Below are 20,131 nucleotides of genomic sequence, written 5' to 3' on the forward strand. Positions count from 1 at the left end.
ATGGGCAGTGAAAAGTCATGACAAAATGGGATGTGTGTTGAGTTGGAATGTGTCCTGGTGGTCTGCATGCTGTTGGACAGTTTGCCAGCCGTATGCCTTGCAGATCAAGGCAGCACAAGTAGGCATTAGCACAAACCAGCTACATTTCAGGACATGGTTGTTTTAGGTTATGCTAGTAACTCCCCCTTCTTTCAGGATGCCTCAGCACTTTGAGATGTCAGGAAGAGAAGGTGGGGTTTGTCCTGTGTGCTGTAGATCAGCAGGCTGATAGATGGGACCAGAATCGAAGTGGGAGAATTTCTGAATGGAGGGAAAGCATAAAGCAGATGATGTGAGAAATATCCTGAATTCAACCCCATAAAATAGAATTGAGCAGCCTTAGAGCTTAGCTGCAGTGAGCTGTGTGTAGTCTGGCCTGCTGAAGCTTGACTGGTTGGGAAAGCCCAGAGTGGAGGGATGAGGTGCATGCCAGGATTCTTTGGTTCCTTACGGTGATTCCTTTTACATGAATTGAAATGAATGACCTGCTGCATCCCTTATGACAGATGTTCAGGCACGTGGCTTTCATTTACTTATTGCAGGCAAATCTGTACAGTGATTTGTTCTCTTAATGACATGCAGACTCAGCGTGCTGTTCCCAACCTGCTTGCTTGACTGTTTTTCAGCTTCCGGACCGATTTAAGTTTGCTCCGGAGATGGAAGCATATGTAGATAAATTTCTGAACAGCTGTGATGACCCGGAGAGGCAGCTAGCAGTGATGGTCGGCTTCTCTACTCTCACCAATCAAGGCTACCCGGTGGTACCCAGTGTTTGGAGGGTAGTTAGATGCCTGCAGCCGGTGGCATTGCAGAAATACATTGACTGGCTCAAAGACATGTTCCTCAGGCCAGACTTGGACTGTTGTTTAGACTTCTCAACTAACCGGCAAAAACAGAACCAGGAAAATAAAAACATGTGAGTGCGCTTATGATGTATCTTCATTCTGTTTCGTGGTTAGGGTAGCTACTAATGCAGTGATTGAAACAGTTCTGGTGAGCTGTAATCTCTTGTTGGGGCAGATTGATTGATTGTTGCATGGTAAAAAGGAAGCTTGGGAGGACTGTATCTCTTCGTGTGTACCTATTGCTTCTTACTGCATAACTTTGCCATTTTTAATGTAAACCCTCTAACTGAAAGTCACCTGTTGCTGCACTTGGTTGTGTGGTTTGTGTTTACTTGAGTGTGGTGTTCAAGCTATTGATTGTGTTCACTTCCCTATTGAAAGAGCACAACACAAGATTGCTCGATTAAGGAAATGGATCATCCACCGACTTATGAGCATTGTTGAAAGTCCAGTGAAGAAAGAGGAGAACCTTGTGATGGACATTTCCAGGTGAGAATGGTTTAAAGACTGAATGCCACATGTGCTTGGAATAATTCTTCTCTCTATAGCAGTGCTCCAGCCACCCCCAAGGCATGATGCAAACTGATACAGAAATATTCCATTATTAGTCATTGAGAAGATTAGGGTCTGTTTTTAAAGTGTGTTCTGCAAACTTGGACAAGCTCTTGTCATAAGTAGTTCAGGGCTTTATAACAACTCAGTCACATTTGTTTTCAGTAAATTTTAGGGTTCTTCCTCTTTAGATTGTTTGGAGATGTTACTTCTAATCCTTGTGTCAGATTTCAGTTTGAGCATTGGAGGATATAACCCAAATGTGACAGTCTGAATATTGTATTGTATGGCCTCAAATGTTGACACTTCGCTTAGGTGAAATGGTGAGCATCCTTTTCTTTACCCTGTGTACATGGAGGAAAGGGTTTCAATGTACAGAGTTGTATTTTTCAGTATTTAAAACATCCTTTAAAAATATCATATGTGCTGTATTTTATTTGGTTTTGTGTGGGTGGACTATTTTTGCTCTGCTATAACCAAACTGGCTCTTGTTTTTTTTGTTTTTTTTTTCTTCTCATTTTGTCCATTCTAGGTTTTGCTTCTTTCATGCTTTCTTTGAGACTAAGAAAAAGACTTCACAAGTACCTGAGACAAATGCCCTTATATCAGATCCCTTAGATGAACAAGCTCACTCACTGGCAGCAAACTACTTCTTTGGGTAAGGGTTTTGCTTATATGCCCTATGTTTGGAATTTTTTCATCTTTCCTGAAGATAAAACACCATGATCTCCATGCAAATGGCAGAGTAAGACTTTTGAGTTTGTGTGCTGCAGTTTGAGTGTTTTTTGATTGACCCCAGGCCTAGGAAATGGCTTTTTTTTTTTTAAAGGAGATCTTATCTGAATGTCCCAAAGATCCTAAACTTTTTTCAAATAAAAACTTTTTTTTCTTTTGCATTGCAATTCTACTGAGTATGTGTGTGATAGGTAGGTAATTGAACTCAGAACGCCTTTTCTTATGTGGTTTCTATTGTCTCTGTTGCAACTATAAGTAAAAGGACTAAAGAGAGAGGTGATGGAGTCACTCAGGTTGCTGTTGGCTTTCTGTCTGGTCTGCGTGTGAGCTGCTGATGGATCCATGTACTAAGGGAGGTGGAGTTAGAGCAATTAAATAGGCATGGAATAGCAGACACTCTCAAGTGATTGCCCAGGCTGATGCTCTAGCCTCAGTAGAGGGAAAGTAGAGAACACAATGGGACAAAGAACAGGAAACAGCTGGGATCAAGAATAGTAGTCTGTGTACAGTGTCACTGTGTGGTGATACCAAGACAATGAGGTATACATTACTGTGCTTGGATACATGCATGGGTTGAAAGTTAGGCCTTGTGAATCTGGGTTGAAATGAGTGACCAGAGCTCTGTCTAGGGACAGTATTTTGACAAATATGGAGGTCATCTAATTCATCTGGTGATAATGTGCTGTTTTTCTTTGCAGGTTACTGCAGACTTTAAATACCTTGACTGTTTTGGGAGATACAGCTGAGGCAGCAGCCTTGAGGGAGAAGCACATCCATGGTGTGACTGCAGATGGGAAGCTGTGGATCTTTCATCTTGTTGAGTATGCCAATGAGCTGCTCTCCAGTGAGAAATATGTCAAAGCTGTGAAGCCTTTTACCAAGGAACAGAGAGAGGCCTGGGAGAGGTGAGAAGTTTGGGAAGCTGTGTGCTGGGACTGTGGGATGAGGGAGGTAAAAAAGCCTTGGTCTTAGTCATTGGACCAGAAGAAGTTTTTGACTGTATTCTCTTGTCCTCCTTTTGTTCTGACTGCTGCAGAACTGTTTCACAGGTAGTGGCAGTTCTGCTTCTTCCCCTTTAGTATCCTGCACTTGGTATTTGGGTTTCAGGATGCCTTCCTGTTTCTCATCACCCAATTCCTTTTTATTCCATCTGTGTGTTAACAGTGTGTAATGGATCTGTCCTTTTCTATTTTCACTCACAGTCCCTCTCCCAAACATGTTAGCAACTCTGCTAAGCCTCTCTTCTAAAAATACGTGCTCAGGTTTCCCATTGACTCTTTCACAACGCTCTTTTCTGAGGAAGATTTCCCATAAGGGTCTTTGTCTTGGCTATAGTATTAGGAATGTAGCCTGTGTCCAAGTGCAGAGGTTTTATAAGCCACGCAGAGGTTGAGTTGCTATTGTTGGGTTAAGATTGTGTATTGTATGTATGTCCAATATCAGCAGATTAAAAATTGAGTGTAGAGAATATTTTTGTAGATTTTGTCATGATTTTTAGTCTGATCAGAAGAGAAGATTTGCTGTTTTAGTTGTGAAAGACTCAAAAGGATTTATTTCTTCAGAACACTTCAGTCTGTGAAGAACCTGCAAAAGAAGAAAAGTAAATCAGACAGTGCCAAGCTCTTTGCTTTTCAGCAACTTCTGCTTTTAATGGCCATGCATCTTTTCAAGGTAAGCTCTCTGGAGAGTATTTGAGTAGTGCAAAATGTGTTGATAGTGGGGCATCATGGGCACCCAGCGGGAGAATTTCCTTGCACTCATACATCCATTCTTTCACTGCCACTGGCTTCTAAAAATGGGAAATTTTGAGTTAATAAACTGATTCTTACACTGTCCATAGACATCAAATTAGTGGGGCAAAGCTTGGCCCCAAGTACTGGTTGTGCTATTGATTTGTTGCTGAGTGAAGTAATTTCTACTTTGTTTCATATTTTCTTCTGTAGAGGGGTTGTAGTAGTTGCTTTTAATACCTGTTAGAAAGATCTGTAGGTCTGGGATATGTTCCTTTTGCTGCTGTTGGTATTGGGGAATTCGCAGAGTATTTACTGTCTTCATGTGATCAAGCAGAATCCATCTGAAACAATGGATCTTCTGAGTGACCTTCTGAACTGCACAGAGAGGGCGTTCAGCAAGGAACCTAAGAAGAAAAAGACTGGTGAGTCCTTTCTGCAGAAAGAAATTGAATGGGATTGTTAAAGCCCAGTCAAAAGACAGAAAATGGAGGTTCTGCATTACTGCATCTCTCTGAGTGCATCATTTCTGGTTTGATGCAGTTTTTTTCAGGAAAATCCCCTCTCAATTCTTTCCTCACTTTCCAGATTTCTTGTCCCACCTTGTCATCCACATCCTCAGCTGGTGGTGTTCCTGTATGTCCCTTAAAGAGTTGGTGGGCTTCAGAGCTCGTTGTTGTTCAGATGAGCAGCATCCAACAGAGTTCCTTCATTTTTAGTCCTTGTTCTGTGCTGCCCAAGAGTTTGCTGAATACAGCAGGCAAGCCTGAAGGTTGCTACTTCAAGAGCACAAGTACTGGACTGTCTGAGTGTGTCCTGTGTGCAGATGAAGCCCTCCTGCTGCTTTAGCCTAGTCTCACTTTGGGCCTGTGGAAGTAGGTTGGGATTTGACCAGGAAAGGACCTGTCTTATACTTAGGACTTTGTCTCTAAGAACAATCTTATTAAGTCTGTAAGTTAGTGGGTCACAGAACAAAGGCCGTATTTTTGGTGACTTAGTTGTATGAAGATAAGGATTTCCAATCTTTCAGACTAATGGACCACTCTCAAACCTCTTTTCATGGACTACTGTGACTACTGATTTCATTGGAAACAGCATAAAAATCATACAGTTTGGCTAACTAGCTGGTGCTAATTGCTTTAATGTGGTCAGATAGATAGCTCACAATGTGCAGAAATGCTAACCTAAGTAATGATTAAATCAAGTGTGGTTTTTGTTCCTTGTTGAAGCTTTGCAGTCACCTAAGAACTATTTCTTTTGTTCTTTTGAGAACATTAGGGTATGTTCCTCCTTAGAGTTAGTTGTCTTTCCATTGTTTGTTCCTGTGCAGAGAATGAAGAGCCAGAATGGGTGGAAGTGATTGTGGAAATCCTCCTCTCCCTGCTTGCCCAGCCCAGCCTGCTCATACGTCGGATTTCCAACAGCGTATTTGGACGGATCTGTCCTAACCTGACCAAGAAGGGCCTGCAGCTGATCCTGGATGTAAGCCTTGTCTCTAACAGATAGAGAAACACGTCTCTATTTTGAGATTAAATAAAAGCCTCCTTAACTTAAAAAAATGTCTGTCATATGTGTGCTGCTGAATTTTAACAGCAGCTTGTGGACAATTTGTGGGAGCACGTGGTCTAATTTTAGGCTGTATTCCTTAGTAGTTTGGGACTGAGGAATTTCTTGATACGTTTTATAGAGCTGTTACATTTTTTATCTGAGTATCAAAGGTAACTTTCTCTTTTCTGGAAAGTTTAAGCAGAGGGGTAGTAAAAAGAACTGACAATGAGAATTTGAATTGGTCGCATCACTGAGAAAGGTGGTGCCAGCAGTATTTAGATGGCAGAGACCAGCTGTCAATACTTGAAACAATGAACCTATTAGTTTGTAACAAATCAAATGTATGATGTCTCCAACCTCAGCACTTTTTTTGTTGCTTATAGAAAGAACTTAAGAACTATGATGGTCAGAAAGTTGCATGCCCTTCCTTACTGTGTCATCATTCTGCTCTCTTTGTGTGCTGAAATTCATGTCTTTTGAGCACACAAAGGCATTAAAATAAAGCACTGAAAAGAAAGAGAAACAGTCCCTCTTTTCTGCAGGTTCTCGACCCATACCAAGATCAGGATGAAGAAAGTGCCGTTGTTGTGGTGGAAGAAGCAGAGAAAAAGATCAAGTCTGCACAGGACACGGTAATTGATGTGGCATTGCTTGTGCCAAACGATTTTCAGACCTTCAACATTTAAAAACTAACATTTCTGCTGATCTGTTGTGATAGATGTAACTGCATTTCTCTGTCTTGAATGAAATGGCTTTGTCTCTATTAGGATTTATTTTAAATGAGCAACACACAGATGGTTTGCTGGAATTGCATGTTTTTAGCCTCTTGGGCTTGAAGGAAAATGCTGTTGTGGGTATGGGTGTTTGAATAGGTGAGGCTTCCTGAGAAGAATTGCCTACATTCTGAGATTAGCTCAGGCCCCTCTGCAGCCACAGATTGAATCATGGTTGTGATGCATGATCATCTGAATTCGGGATCTTGGGCTCTAAGAGCTGCAGATATTCAGGTCATGAAGCATTATTAAGTATTAGCAGAAAGGGAATTCAGATGGGGGCTGTTGCTTCAGTTCTTGGTTAGAAGCTTCTTTTTTAAGACACATTCAGTGTGAAAGAGAAGTAAATCTCTGTTATATTTTGCTCTTGGCTCTTGTGAGGACATGACACCTGTTGTTATCTGAGGGCTGCAGGCAAGAGAGCGGGTTGAGGGAGAGATTGACTTTTTATTTCTGACCAGTGACACATGAAAATTAAGTGGGACCTGAGGAATGGTGGGGTCAGGAGATGAACTTTTCTTCCTCAGGATGATGATGAAAGTGAGGACTCCTCAGATGATGGTGACACTGAGGAAGAGAATGACAGTGAAGATGAGGAGAAGAATGAAGAAGTTGATGAAGATTTTCGCAGTCAGCTGATTAATGTTCTCCAAGCAGGGAATGCACTGGTATGTTTTGAGTGCCTACCTTGATACAGACACCAGGAGGTCTGGGGTGGTGAAAAATTATCAAAAACTCACATTCTGAGTCGGTATGGTGATAACCTTAGCTGTCATCTTTATCTGAAATTTGATGCAGGATCTTTAATGAGAATAAATCATTTTTTCTTTTATTTATTGTCAGGGTGTTCTGAGCACTGTTGCTTCCTCAGTATAGCCTGATAGCTTGTTTTCCTGCCTGCAGTCAATGAGTTGGATGTGAACTAAAGCTTTGAGATGCTACTATGTAGTGTCTGTTTTCATGTCCCTGCAGGGCTGGGGCAGTCCCGGGCAGGTGATGGTTAGGAACTGTTTTTGAAGTATGTGAAGTGACATGTTGTTTTTGCATTCTTAAAACAAAACAAAAAAAAAAAGGGAGAAGATGAGAGTGATGAAGAACTGGACGATGAGGCTATGATGGCTCTCGACAAGAACATCTCAGCTCTCTTTGCAGAGCAGCAGAAACGAATCCAAGCAAAGAAGGATGAGAAAGACAGGATACGGAAAGAGAAGATCCTACGAAGGGATTTCAAGATTAAGGTGTGAGAATAAGTATCTCAAGAAAAGAGCTTTGGCCAGTTAGCATGCTTGCTGTAGCCTACTACATGCTATGAGCTACTTAACACGAAATAGTTGGAACACGCATGTACATTGTAAGCTCCTGGAGGTTGGGACTGGATTTTTCTGGCTTGTATGCCACCTGACACAGTAAGTGATCTGGGCAGTCCTGTACCCACTCAAAAAAGAAATGAGATTGTGCTATTAAAGAAGTGAACTGTGGGTCTTAAATGCTTCAGTTGACTGGCTGCCTCCCTGCACTTACCCGTAAGGCAGGTGCCTGTCAGTTTTTGTAAACTGGACAAGCTTGATATGCCTCAGGATGATGCACATAAAATCCCTCCTGGTAACCTTGCAGCTTAAGCTTTTTCTTGTCTTGTTATGCTAATAAAAATCAGAAGGGTTGTGATTAACACCCTTATGGTTATTTGTATCTGTAATACTGACCTAAGGCCACCTGGTGCCATCCATGGTATGGTACCAGTTATTTAGTTATGCAGGAACAGCTCCAGCTGCATTTATAGAAATCTGGTGTCACAGTAGCTAGGAGAAGGGCTGGTTAGTGTAGCAAGTCATTGGCTTCACTGCCTTCCTATTCTGATGCTGTATAATAAAAGTATGATTTTATGGTCATGCAGTGTCTGGAGGACAAAGTGGGCTTATGGGTATAAGAACTAACAGATGTGTACCAAATTGCAGTGACTGCAGGTCTGGATGAATGGTAGTGACTCTTACAACTGCTGTTTCTAAATGGTGTCACTGCAGGAAATAGGCTAGAGTTAACTAGTAGCTTTTAGTCTTCAGTTCCAAACATTTAGTCTTCATGTTTTCATGTCCTAGCATTTCGAGTCATAGCAGAAGGTGTACAGATCTCCAGTTTGAATGAGCTGCTCTGTATAGATCCATCCCTGTTTACAGTAGTTCTCACCTCATTAACTCTGTTTTCAGGTGCTGGATCTGGTTGAAGTTTTCCTGAGTAAGCAGCCAGAGAACCCCCTGGTGTTTGATGTCATTGAGCCTCTGCTTCAGGTGATTGAACAATGCATGAGCTCAGACTCAGACAAGCAGGAGGTTGATTTCCTCCAGAAAACAGCTCATATCTTCACGTAAGTGTCCTTAATCCTCCGGCTAATAGATGAGGGGTTTTCATGGACAGTAGTAATATTAGATGAATCTCTAATGTTTCTCTTTTTAAGAATGGAGACAATTGCTCTGTTTATAGACAGTGTAGAATTAGATTATTGCCATCACATGCATTCACGCACACACAAACAGACAATGCTTGGCCATAACATTCAAGAAAGCATTTGGGACCTGAGTTTTCTAGTCTAAGGGACTTTAAGTGTCAAACCAACTTGCAAGTAGAAACCTGCAGAGCAAACATTTGGTATTGCAGGCACGGAACCATGTCTCTGAATATCTCCTCAGGCCTTTGAACTTGGAGTCAAATGGTTCAACAACTCTCTAGGCTTACAGAGTTGCTGCTGTGGCTGGAACAGAACTCCCAGCAAATTATTACTAAGACAGGCAAAGTGCAAATTCTCTCTGCTTACTGGCAGAAAAGAGGAAGGATATTAACAAGACAGAGGCATAATGCATGGTGTGTGATGTGATGTGACCTCTGTGCACCACTCCCTGATGTTCTCAGCAGTGCTCTAAGGGGCTGCTCTCTGCCCCTGTTGTGAAGCAGTTCTGCTGTAGCATAGTTTGTGGCAGCCAGTTTCACTTTGTGGGAACTCTGAAAGAATGCTGACTGTTGCCCAAGTAGCTGCTTGAATGTGGAGAGCAGTGATTCTCCTTACCCTTCTTACCTCAGCAATATGTGCTGCTTTTGCTGCCCAGAGCTAGCACCATTTTTGTTTGTGTTATGGTGTATGGGAACTGCTGAATCACGGCCTGAACCACTGATTGGTCACCTGAGGTGAGCACCGAGTCAGCCATGGGTGCACAGGTGAAGGTGATATACCTGTGTGAGTGGAAGGGGTGGAGCCTGGTTCCACCTCTCCCAAACCCCACTTAAGGGCTGACCACCACCAGGGAAGGATCTCTTCTTGGAGATCCCTCCCACGTGGAGTCCCCTGTGAGCCTTGTCAAGCCTGAAGGTGAGCCATCTTCTCTTCTGTATTATCTATATGCTGTTTATATAGAACTACTTAAAATATACCATCCCTTATACTATCTCTTTGCGGAGTACCATCATTGGGAGTTATTTACCCCGCATATGGTAAGCCCAGTGATGAGAGTGCATTGCTATCTTTTCTGTAGAGCTCTTTCTGGAGGTAACGGCATTGGGTTTGTGCTTTGTGCTCTTTCAGGAACTCGTTATGCCGAGCTAAACAGTACTGCAAGAGAGTGGATGTCCTGCAAGATGATTTGCACGCGTTTGTGGAGAGGCTTGTGAAAAAAGCTTGCAAGCACACTGATTCTTCAGTGGCTCTCTATTATTTTAGGTAAGTGTTAAAAAAGAGCTTCTGTGTACTGTGGGCAGTGCTGTGACTGTGGCTGGGCTGTAAGCAGGCATAGTGTTGCATATTCAACAGTTAGAGAACTGAGAGACTCCATGAAGGCTGTGTGTCTGCTTCTGAGTCTTACAAGTGGACTAGTCAGTCATCCTGGAAGTGTGAAGCATTTTCTAACAGAGATGTCTCTTTTTTGTTGATCTGCAGTATAGCACTTGTCATATACAGCTTTGCTAATAGTGATGGGAAGTGCTCCCCTGAGGCTTCATCAGAGAGTAATGGATTGTAGGTGATTCAGCACAGGGATGAGTATAATGTGTGGTCTGTCTGCAATGATGACTCTATAAATACTGTGGTTTCCTGTCTCCATGATAGCTCAGTGAAGACAGTAATGATGCTGGCTTCTGTCTGTGCATACCGGTATCTCCTTTTGCCACTGAATACAGTGAATTAGGATAAGTCAGATGTGTATCTGCTAGGAATTATGAGTGATCTTGCTGTTTCCTTGTGTAAATGGAAATAGCTCTCACCAGTAGGCTTTCTTGCAGGTTGCAGGTAAATTCAGGGAGACTTTTGTAGTCCATACGCAGCTGTGTGTGTGGGTGCCATGCTGTATGGTCAACACAGTGCAGCTCTGCAGCACACCTGGCCTGTGGCTGAGCAGGAGCCATGGTATGTCCTGGCAGTGTGTGCTGTGTGGCTCCCTGCCAACTTCTGCCAGTCCTGAGCAGAGATGCTATGTGCCTGCCCAGTTAATGCACATTCTCCAAAATTGCAGGCTTTCTGTATGCCCTTTCTTAAGATCTGCCTGAGTTCTCCAGGCATGCAGCAGCCTGGGCTGGGAGGGCTGCACTGTGGTGCTGACTGGGCTCTGAAATCCTGGGCAAATACAAAAGTGCTTGGCAAAACTGGTAGCAAGCAGCATGAGCTTGAGGAAACCAAGAGCTGATAGTGGAGATATCTGTGATTGCGCTGACAGAGAGTGAAATGATGCAGTATCCTAAGATTTTCTTTAAGTCTGGCAAGAGTGGGTTAAATTAAGAGAAGGGACCCTCTCAGACTCTAGTCCTCCATTAGTAGAGAACAGGCTGCCTGTATCACTTGGCCTCTGCCCTCCGGTAGCTTTGCAGTGACACTGCTAACTCCTGTTGTCTTTTTAATTTCTTTTAAGTGCCTCCTTATACCTGCTCAAAGTGTTGAAAGGAAATGTGTCAGATAAGTCACCAGCTCTTCCTATGCCTCTGTCAAAGAAACAGGCAAACACCATCCCACAGGCTTGTCAGGTAAGAGCAGACTGCTGTCAAGGCAATGTTTTTGCCAGTAAACTTGCATTACCTCATTTTGCTGAGGGAGCATTGCTTATTCAGTCTCACTGTTTCTGCTGTCTGCAGATAGGTGTCTGTGATTTCTTTTCCATTCCATAAACTGTCACATTCCCCTTTCTATTCTGCCTCACCCTCCCGTCTTTGCAGTTCCTTCTTGCTCATAGCCACAAGGGGCTGCTGATGTACGCTTGATCCATATTAATTACCCAAAATGCTTGATGTATATTTATTGCTTCTCTGTCTGATTTGCTGTTTTTTGTATTAATGTCTTTGCAGTCTGAGTTCTTTACTGGGAGGGTGCTGAGGAGCAGGGGTGCACAGGAGCGTGGTGGATGAGGGTAAACTCCTTTCTCTCTGAGATTTGCTCTAAGTAGTCTCAGTGAAAAGAGAGTAGAGCAACTCTGATTTCAGTGGTAGTTGGTTGCAGGAAGGCTCCAGCTGGTTCTGCTTTGTGAGTGTACCACTTGGGGAGTTTCACTGTTTCACTCTTACCTACTGAAATTTTGCTGAAAATCTGCTGAATTTTACAGCTCTCTGAATTTGGTGGCCTCATGTGTTGGGCAGCCCTGTGCAGTCACCTCCACTAGAAATTAGGCAGAGGCTCTTGTCTCTCTCTGCACCTTTCAAACGGTGAGCAGGAATTAGTGACTTAATTTTGTTAACATTTAGTGTGGGAGGTATTCTGACAGGACAAGCTTATGACATGGGAGGGCCTGGAAATTACAAACAATGAGATACTATGAGTGGCTGAAGACAGTCAATGTTTCTAAGGCTTAGTGAGAGACTGAGAGTGCTAATCCAAGCATCTCTTGTTCTGTGCTGGCCTTCCTGGAAGGAAAAACAAAGGAGGAGATCTGTGGCAAACATAAACAACGTACTTGATTTTGAGGCTAGGGTGAGATGTGCTGCATCCTTGTGCAGCTTCACAGCAAAGACTATTTATTATTCCTGTGGGAACAGAGCTGTAGTCTTGTTCTGCCAAGAGCATGACAGCAGCTGAAATGAGGAGTTGGTGTCAGAGAAGTGACACAGTTCGGTTTGTGTGATTCTGCTGGTGCTGATGTTGTTCTGAGGCTGGGAAGGTCTTTTTTTGCAGAGAACCAGAGACAAGCATGGTGTTTCCAATGAGCAGTCCTTTATGAGCACGTTCTGGAGCTTTTCAGTAATCAGCAAAGTGAAACTAGAACAGACTCTATGATGCAGTGGTCACATTGATGGAAAAGCTTGTTCCTGCAAAAGGAACATTTGATAATAAACAATATCTGTATAGACCAAGATCAGTTTTGTCCTCTACTGATATGTACATCTAAAAAGTATACTAAGCAGAGGCACTTTAGAGCCATCTTCCCTCTCTTGTTCTAGCCTGTGTTCAGTAGCAGTAACAGTAGGGCCTATCTACTACTGTGAGGATCCCAGCTTTGATCCCCTTTCCTTCTCAGAACGTTATGCTTCCCTGGCAGTGTGAGAACAGTCAGGAGTGCCAGGAGGTGGTGCTGCCCTCTCGTTGGCCTGCATGCTGTTAGTTTAGAACACAAGGCCTCTGCAGGTCTCGTTTTTCTGCTGCCTGGCTGGCTTTCTTTTTCCCCACCAGGGGGAGATATCAGAGCGTTTACACGTTTCTGGGGTTGCTGGTTCCCTGATCAGCACTAGGGCTTGTCTGCTTGGTGCTGATGAGTCCTGGACATAGCTGCTGAGTGGTACATCGACCTAGATCTGCAGGTTCAGATATCTGTACAGCTGAGAACTCCATGTGTACAGTGCAGCTGCTGCAGGAATGTCTATGAACTTAATGTGTGCTAGACATAACTGCCACAAACCCAGATACACAGCCCTCACATGAGACCATACTACATCTAGTGTAATTAATCTTATTAGGAAGTTGTGCTAAGCTTCACTAACTTGGTCGTACTGTTATTGGAAGTTGGGAGTGCATTTGGGGCCTGCTTTGTTGTTTCTTCTTGGCTCTGTGTTCTGTCTCTAGGCCTGTTTCATATAAGAACATTGAACTGCTGGAAAAATCAGCATGCAGTGATAGAATGGAATCACTTTATTTAGCAATGATTCACTCTTGTGTTTCAGGGGAAAATGTTTGTTCTGCTTTTTCCCTATAGCTTTTGAGCACAGGCTGCTTGGACGTGGAGAGAGTGACTTTGATATATCAGCAAGCACTGACACAGTTCTTGAGTAAACGAAACAGTGCCCTCACAAGTTCCATGTTTCTCGATCTCTTCACCCGCTTCCCGGTAAGTGTTGCTGCCAGTATGGTGCACTTCCTTCTGGTGGCTCCAAAATACAGCTGTAAGCCTGGGGAAAGGAGAGAAACTTTTCCAGGTTCTTGTGGTGCAGGGCTTCCTTGGATTTTCACCTTCTTAAACTCTGATTACTGCATGTTTTGATACCTGTGCTGCAGAAGGCTGCTTGGTCGTGGTTTGGATTGGGATACACCACGGAGAATGTTAGGTGAATAAAAGGCTGTTTGTTAAAGGATGCTCTGAGAAGCTCAGATTTTTCTGCCAGTATGCAAGACCACATGGATAAGCAGTGCTTGCACAAAGGCAAAAGGGGCCAGCTTTTTAAACAGCTCCTGTACAGGTTTCTAGAGCTCGTGGATTCCATACAACTGTTCCTTGCAGAAAAGTCTATTTCAGTCTTTAAGCTCATCCCTTTTACAAAACAAAAGCAATGATTTATGTGGATATTGGCCTTCTTAAACCCAAAGCTATCTATTCTTTGAGTAATCTTCTTGGCTCCTGGAAGAAGCTGTTTTAGGTGGTTTGGTTGAAGTAACCATCTGCGCAAGGTGAAATTTACAGCAAACTGCTGTTTGTTTTTCTTCCGCTGATAGATGGCATTGGAAATCTGCCAGTGAGGTATTTGCAGTCCACATGCTTTCTTGTTTCTTGTGTCTGGATTCTTTCTCCCCATGGAGTTGGAAGGATTTTGTATAGAAACCTATAAATTGTCGGATTAGGCCAGAAAAAGAGATTCAGCAAGCTTTGCTGACATGATCATGAATTGTTGCAGGGTACAGTTTTAAGATAACATATCTCTAGAGATGCTGTCCTCCTGACAGCTGTTTCTGGCCCTTTAGTGCCTGGAATCTGACCATTTCCTAGCTCTGACTTGCTCTAGTCTAACTCAGCATGTTTTCCTTTGCCTGTGGAACCATTCCTCTGCGAACTGTCTACATAAAGTATGAGGGGGTGCAGACTTAAACCAAGAACCAGGCATTTTCCTGATCTTTTCCAAGTAGAAAGTTTTGCTGCTAATTTTGTTATGACCAAGATTTCGCTCAGGGCTGCTGTGAACAAAGTTAATTTTCAAAGTTGTTGCTTGCCTCTGGATACCTTTCTTGTGGAATTTTCTTTATGATCAAGATAATAAGATAAAGAAAGACCCAATTTCTTATTGTTACAGATCATGTGTAAGCCATTAATAGACATCCTCGTCAAGTCTATCACAACAGGAGCCAGGCAACATCAGCAGGTAAGAAGGAAAGCAAACAAAGCTGTATTAAACAGTCAGTCAGCGAACTCAATCCCAGCAGCTCAGATGGTGCTTAGTATGCTTATTGCTGCCTTTAGGGCTGCCCAATTTTGAGAATTGGCAGAGATTTTGCAAATACTGCCTTGCTGCTTCAAGTGTCTGTCTGAAGTTGTGGAAGTGGCTGATGCATCACTGTCTCTTTGGTCGCTTCTCCTTTAAGAACTGCAGCTTCCATGGTTGAGGCCTGTTTGCCATAGATATTGGCTTCAGTCACTTATTCCTTGACTACTTTCTTACTTACTGGTAAGGTGTTCCTCTGTAATGCAGACTGCACAGCTTACTGTTACGTGAGTGGGGAATGAGGTCTGTCTGGGTTCTCTCTGCAGTGTGCGCTGCATACAGTTGATAAACAAAAGCCCTTTGGGCCAGTAGCACTGTGTCCCAAACTTTCCCACCCTCTAGCTGTAATGTGTGTCTGTCCCCTGCAGAAGTGCATCCTATGTGGACCTTTCTGATTCACAAATAGCTGTTTTGTTGTTTCTGGTCATTGGAAGGAACATGAAAGGCTAGGTGTGTTTACTTTAAGGCTGCTTTACCCAACAGGAGTGACTGTGATTTAAAAACAACAACAACAAAAGAGAATTAAGCTATTAGTAATCTGTGTAGGAGTAAGAACGTGTTACTCAAGTGACAGCTAAATTAATTATAAGGTATGTATTTGATCCTATCCTCAAGAGACCAGAACAACATCCTAAGCAGACAACTTGATTTACGTGGGTATCTTTGCTTCCCCAGAGTGAATAGCATTGTCCTTCCTTCAGGGCCTCCACACTTATCTGAACATGTTTTGTTTGCAAAGCCAGTTTATCTGTGGGTGGGAGATGGGGAGGACATGCAGTGTGCTGTGTGTGGGAGAGTGGATAGAGAACATGCATATACTACTGTTAAAACAAAAGCAACAAGGAGAGTAAGCTATGCAAACACATACTTTGTCATTTGGAGTTGCAGCTTCACCTTTTGGCAGACTGCTTCATTTTCAGGAGCTCTGTCTTCGCCTCATCAGATGTTGAATTTGCCAGGCTTCCAGATAAATTTTTCCTCAGTGCAGATCTTTAATTCTCAGTGCTTTGGTGATGGCTGATGGGATAACAAAGGAAAAGCTAGAAGAGTGTACATGGCAAGGTGATGTCATCAGTAAAGCAGGGACGCAACTTCTCTTCAGGCTGTGCAGCTCCTGGCAGTCTGTGGTGGGGGCTGAGCTACCAAAAGGGCTGTCCTGTCTCACAGTCCTAGAGACAGCAACATCTCCTGATGCACTGACTTTGGCCAGCCCCAGTGTTCCAGAGTTAAATGGAGTAGCTGACACTACTGACATAGTGGCAAAGACACAAGACATAATTCCCTTTTTAACACTTCGGTTACAGTAGTGCTGATCATTCTGGCTGTGCCTGCAGTATCTATGAACAGCTAATCCCACTGTGAGATTCACTTCTTAGCTCAGCAGATCCCTTTGGCAGGGAGTCCTCGGGGCCATGCTGTGCCTGGGAAGGTGTTGGTAATGAACTCTGGGGGCTCTGGCCCAGCGGGACTGCTGGCCACTCTCAGCTGACCTGGGAGAGGCCCTTCCCAAGGGGGTAAAGTCTTCAAGTTGAGTTTTTAGGGAGTTCTGAGCAAAAGTAAAAGTGGTTAATGGAGGGGATGTAAGGGAGGGGTGTTCCTTTTCTCTCACCCTGAAAAGCTGAGAGGCTGGGAGAGCAGCATTTAGACAGCTGTACATAAAGTCGTGCTGAAGATGATTTGAACGAAGATTTACCTTTCCTGTGATGGGGGCTGCTGACTGTGGCTGCTGACTTGGGCAGGTGGCTCTTGCTTTGATGGAACCTTTCTGCGTGCTCTGTCTCCCTCTAAAACATGGACAACATGAAGCCCCCTGTGGCAGCAGTGTGTCTGCAAAGGCTGAGTGCTGGTAGTTAGCAGTCAGGAGGGAAGTGCTGTTCTGGGAGCTGCGTGGCTCTTCGCAGTGCAAAGCTTAGCAGGAAAGAGATGAAGCTTTCAGAGAAGTATTTTAGGTATTATGACTGACAGTGTCATCCTCCTTTTGCCACTGTTCTACGTGCTAAAGCAGCTGTAAGGTTTTTCACCTCCATAGTGAAGTAATTTGTAAGATAAAACAAACAGCACTCTGGGGGATGAGAGCTCTTAAGGCAGTTGTGAGGCTGGCTTGCAGTGGTTGGGTAGGTAGGTTGGCTTTTTCAGCAGTAAGCTCAACCTGTATAACAAGTTTTAAACTGGAATAGTAAATTTGCAGTGGTCCAACTGAGACTGAACTTGAAACTGAAGCTTGTGTGCGTAGCCAAGTTCTGTTCTGTGATGTTATCCCTGAAGTGGGGATGCCTGCAGGAGATGCCAGTACAGCAGCTTTCCTGGAAAAGAGCTGGAGACATTGGTATCATTTGTGGGTGGAAGAAGGAAGAGCAGGACTTGCTTGATCTGGAAAGGGGAGTTCCATCACACCCTGAATTCCCTTGGCTCCTGTTTAATCTCATACATAGAGAGATACAAGATGGATACTGGTGAGGCTGTAGATGTGCAAAATGAGCTCACTTCAGGCAGTTCTTGCACCTGAGCTGAGCCTCTGGCCTCCACCCTGGCTGCAGGACAACATGAGGCACATTGTGTTGGCCAAGTGTGCTGTGGCTCTGGCAGCTGGTACTTGGGCTGCTCAGTGTTACCTGTTGGCTCATCTTGTTTTTCAAAATTTCTTTAAGTGTTCATTTCTTTGAGCGTGGAGCTGAAGAAGACCTGCTGTCCCAAAGGTGCCTGTGTGCAAGTTAAAATGCTTCAGGCTTTTCAGAGATGAATGTACAAGTATTTGGATGTCATTCATTTATTTAACTGGGAAATCTTGAGGGTTTTGCTGTGTTTGTTTTAACAATACAGCAGCATTTGGGTCCTTTTCCTAAGCTTGTGCAAACGTTTGTTTTCCCATGTTGAAGTGAAACCAACATATAATTTAAAGCTGCACCAGCTTTTCAGAGTAAGGCCTGCTGCACATCACGGATGTGTTGTTTCATTGTTGTCTACTGTAGAAAAAAAGTGAATAGAAATTGTATGAAATAACTTGATTATAAGCAGTTACCAAGGAAGTTTGCAAGAAGACCTTCAGTGTGTCAAAATATTGCTTTATGTTCAAGACATGAAGAAAAAAGGTGTTAAAGAACAACTTTTTGAGATAGTGTCTGGTCTAGCTTGTTGTATACAGTTCTGGGGACTGAGGTCCTGATTAGGACCATGTACTCGAGCAGCAGGAATGTCCCCACTGGTAGGATGATGTTACCAGTGTATACATCTGTGCAGGTAGGCAGGTTTGATACCTTTCCCATACTTTGGTATAAGCATCATCTGGTTAAATGCAGCTGACGTTTCTATAATCCCTTCCCTGCATGTATGTGTGCATACAGACCTGCCCTCTTTGTAGCTTAGATGCACTAAGGATATATTCTTCAGTGTTAAGACTAGAACTGGAAAATGGCATCAAAAACAGAGGTTGTGTTAGGCCTTTGAGCTGATGTGTGCTGATGGATTTCGTTAAGCTTCTGGCACAGCTGGTCTGTTGGCAGTGCAATGTGTTGCAGTTAGACAAGCAAAATGTGTGCAGTGCTAACAGGTGGGAGAGGCTTGTGCTGCTTTGGGGACTAAGGATGTTGCTGTCAACCTCATGCCTTCCTCGAGCATTGAACACATTCTTTCCAATTCTTTGTAGAAAATAAAGCGCCTTACTTCCCTCCTTTCTTAATGCATTTCTTTCACATTTCTGCAATTGTTTCCAGAAGACCTTGACCTCCAGATTACTTTCTTGTGCCTTGTTCCAGTGGGTGCAGTGTTGCTTTTTTGATATGTACAAAGGCATATTTTTTGGCTTGTGCTGATAGTGTAAACCAGAGATGAAGTTGTGTTGATTTTAATGATTATTGCATGACTCAGCTGCATACCAGAACCCTCCTGAGCCTTAGGTGAGGAATGTCTTCCTGCTTTATTTTTAGTGGCGTCAGTATATGGAGCACAGCTACAGTAACATCTGGTTCTGTAGCTGAGGGGGGAGGGGGGTCTTGAGCTGTCCCTCTAATGCTGTTAGAGACAAACCCCTTGGCATTGCATTTTAATTATGGCAGGTTCTTAAGCAGTGCCCCCCCATGCTCGTATGTGCTGGGTCTGCCGGAGAAGTGAGCGAGTAGGTGAACTAATGCTCCTTGACTATTACTGTACTCTGTTGGTCTGAAGGTCAGGTGAAGAAGGAAGGTTGCACTGTGGTCCCCAGGCTTACTGCTGCTGGAGGCTTCTGCAGGTGAGCACGTAGTGCAAGTGCCAGCTCTGACCTGGTGCAGCACAGCGTGTCTGGGAGCCTGGAGCAGGCACACTTTTCCCTGAAAAAGTACTTGTTCACCACCAGCACAGTGCTGTGGAAAGCACTGCTCCCGACAGAGCCTTGACTGCTCTCTGAGGTAGGAAAGCCCATTCCTTCTCTCCTCAGGGGATGATAATTGGTTGAGCACAGAAATGTGTATGATGCTCTGAGCCTTACACCAGTTCATTCACTGTGAGGCAGTCCTGCTCTGCTCCCAGCACAGTGTCCTCGTTATGACTATTTTGTGGAGTTGTTTTAGGCTCCTTGGCAGCATCTCTGTGGAGCCTTCTGTGTTAGGTGGCTGCTGTGCTCTGGGGGTGTTCTCTCATTGCAGTCCACTGAAATAGCACGCAGCACTTTGCAAGGACGTGCACACCTCCCTGCTGCTCCCCAAGCAAGTTGAAATAGAACATTGGTCTTGGGCACACAGTAGAGGGTGACGTACTGGCATTTGAACTGGTAGTAAGCTCTGCGGGGAAACTTTCCTTTCAGGGTTGGCTCTTCCATTATTGTGTTTAATTAAATTTGGTGGCTTTGTGTATCAGCTGCTGTGCAAAGGCCTCTGAAGTGCAAGTAGCTCAACACAGGATCCACCTCTCTTAGTTTCAGTGGCCAATGAAAATTAATATGATTGCGACCAGTTTGGGAATTAGGAGTGTGGGAATTAAGAATGATGGGTGAAACATCCATTGCTTCTAGGAGTGAGGTTGTCCCTGTCTTCATTTAGACCTGCCTGTGTAACATTTTCCTAGGGTTTAGGCAAATGAATTGCTACTGTCCCTTGTTGTGTTCCCTTGGGAAAGGGAGTGTACATTTCAAAACAATTACTAAAAGCATTTGTAATAATTTTTGCACTGTGATTGCACATCAGTTTGAATGCTTCCCTGTCATCTTGTTTAGTTTTAAAGCTGTATTGATTGAGGATGCTGCAGTAGCTGGGAACAGAATGATGCAGTGTTTGTCCATCAGGCGAGTTTC

The 20,131-nt window shown here is 43.7% G+C and overlaps 1 protein-coding gene across 1 annotated transcript in view; it reads left to right on the forward strand.

The window, feature by feature from the left end:
• Positions 1 to 20,131, forward strand: part of MYBBP1A (MYB binding protein 1a) — a 51,013-nt gene that overhangs the window by 5,948 nt on the left and 24,934 nt on the right. The window contains exons 9-23 of the mRNA XM_065731734.1: positions 666 to 955; positions 1,266 to 1,373; positions 1,969 to 2,094; positions 2,870 to 3,076; positions 3,734 to 3,842; positions 4,239 to 4,326; positions 5,232 to 5,383; positions 5,992 to 6,081; positions 6,750 to 6,890; positions 7,296 to 7,460; positions 8,427 to 8,584; positions 9,794 to 9,928; positions 11,109 to 11,220; positions 13,374 to 13,505; positions 14,680 to 14,748. Of these exons, the coding sequence (XP_065587806.1) occupies positions 666 to 955; positions 1,266 to 1,373; positions 1,969 to 2,094; positions 2,870 to 3,076; positions 3,734 to 3,842; positions 4,239 to 4,326; positions 5,232 to 5,383; positions 5,992 to 6,081; positions 6,750 to 6,890; positions 7,296 to 7,460; positions 8,427 to 8,584; positions 9,794 to 9,928; positions 11,109 to 11,220; positions 13,374 to 13,505; positions 14,680 to 14,748 (2,082 nt within the window). The remainder of the gene's footprint in view (positions 1 to 665; positions 956 to 1,265; positions 1,374 to 1,968; positions 2,095 to 2,869; positions 3,077 to 3,733; positions 3,843 to 4,238; positions 4,327 to 5,231; positions 5,384 to 5,991; positions 6,082 to 6,749; positions 6,891 to 7,295; positions 7,461 to 8,426; positions 8,585 to 9,793; positions 9,929 to 11,108; positions 11,221 to 13,373; positions 13,506 to 14,679; positions 14,749 to 20,131) is intronic.

This window comes from Cyrtonyx montezumae, unplaced genomic scaffold, assembly GCF_038088225.1.
Source record: "Cyrtonyx montezumae isolate F1298 unplaced genomic scaffold, pur_monq_1.0 scaffold_15, whole genome shotgun sequence".
Taxonomy (NCBI): domain Eukaryota; kingdom Metazoa; phylum Chordata; class Aves; order Galliformes; family Odontophoridae; genus Cyrtonyx; species Cyrtonyx montezumae.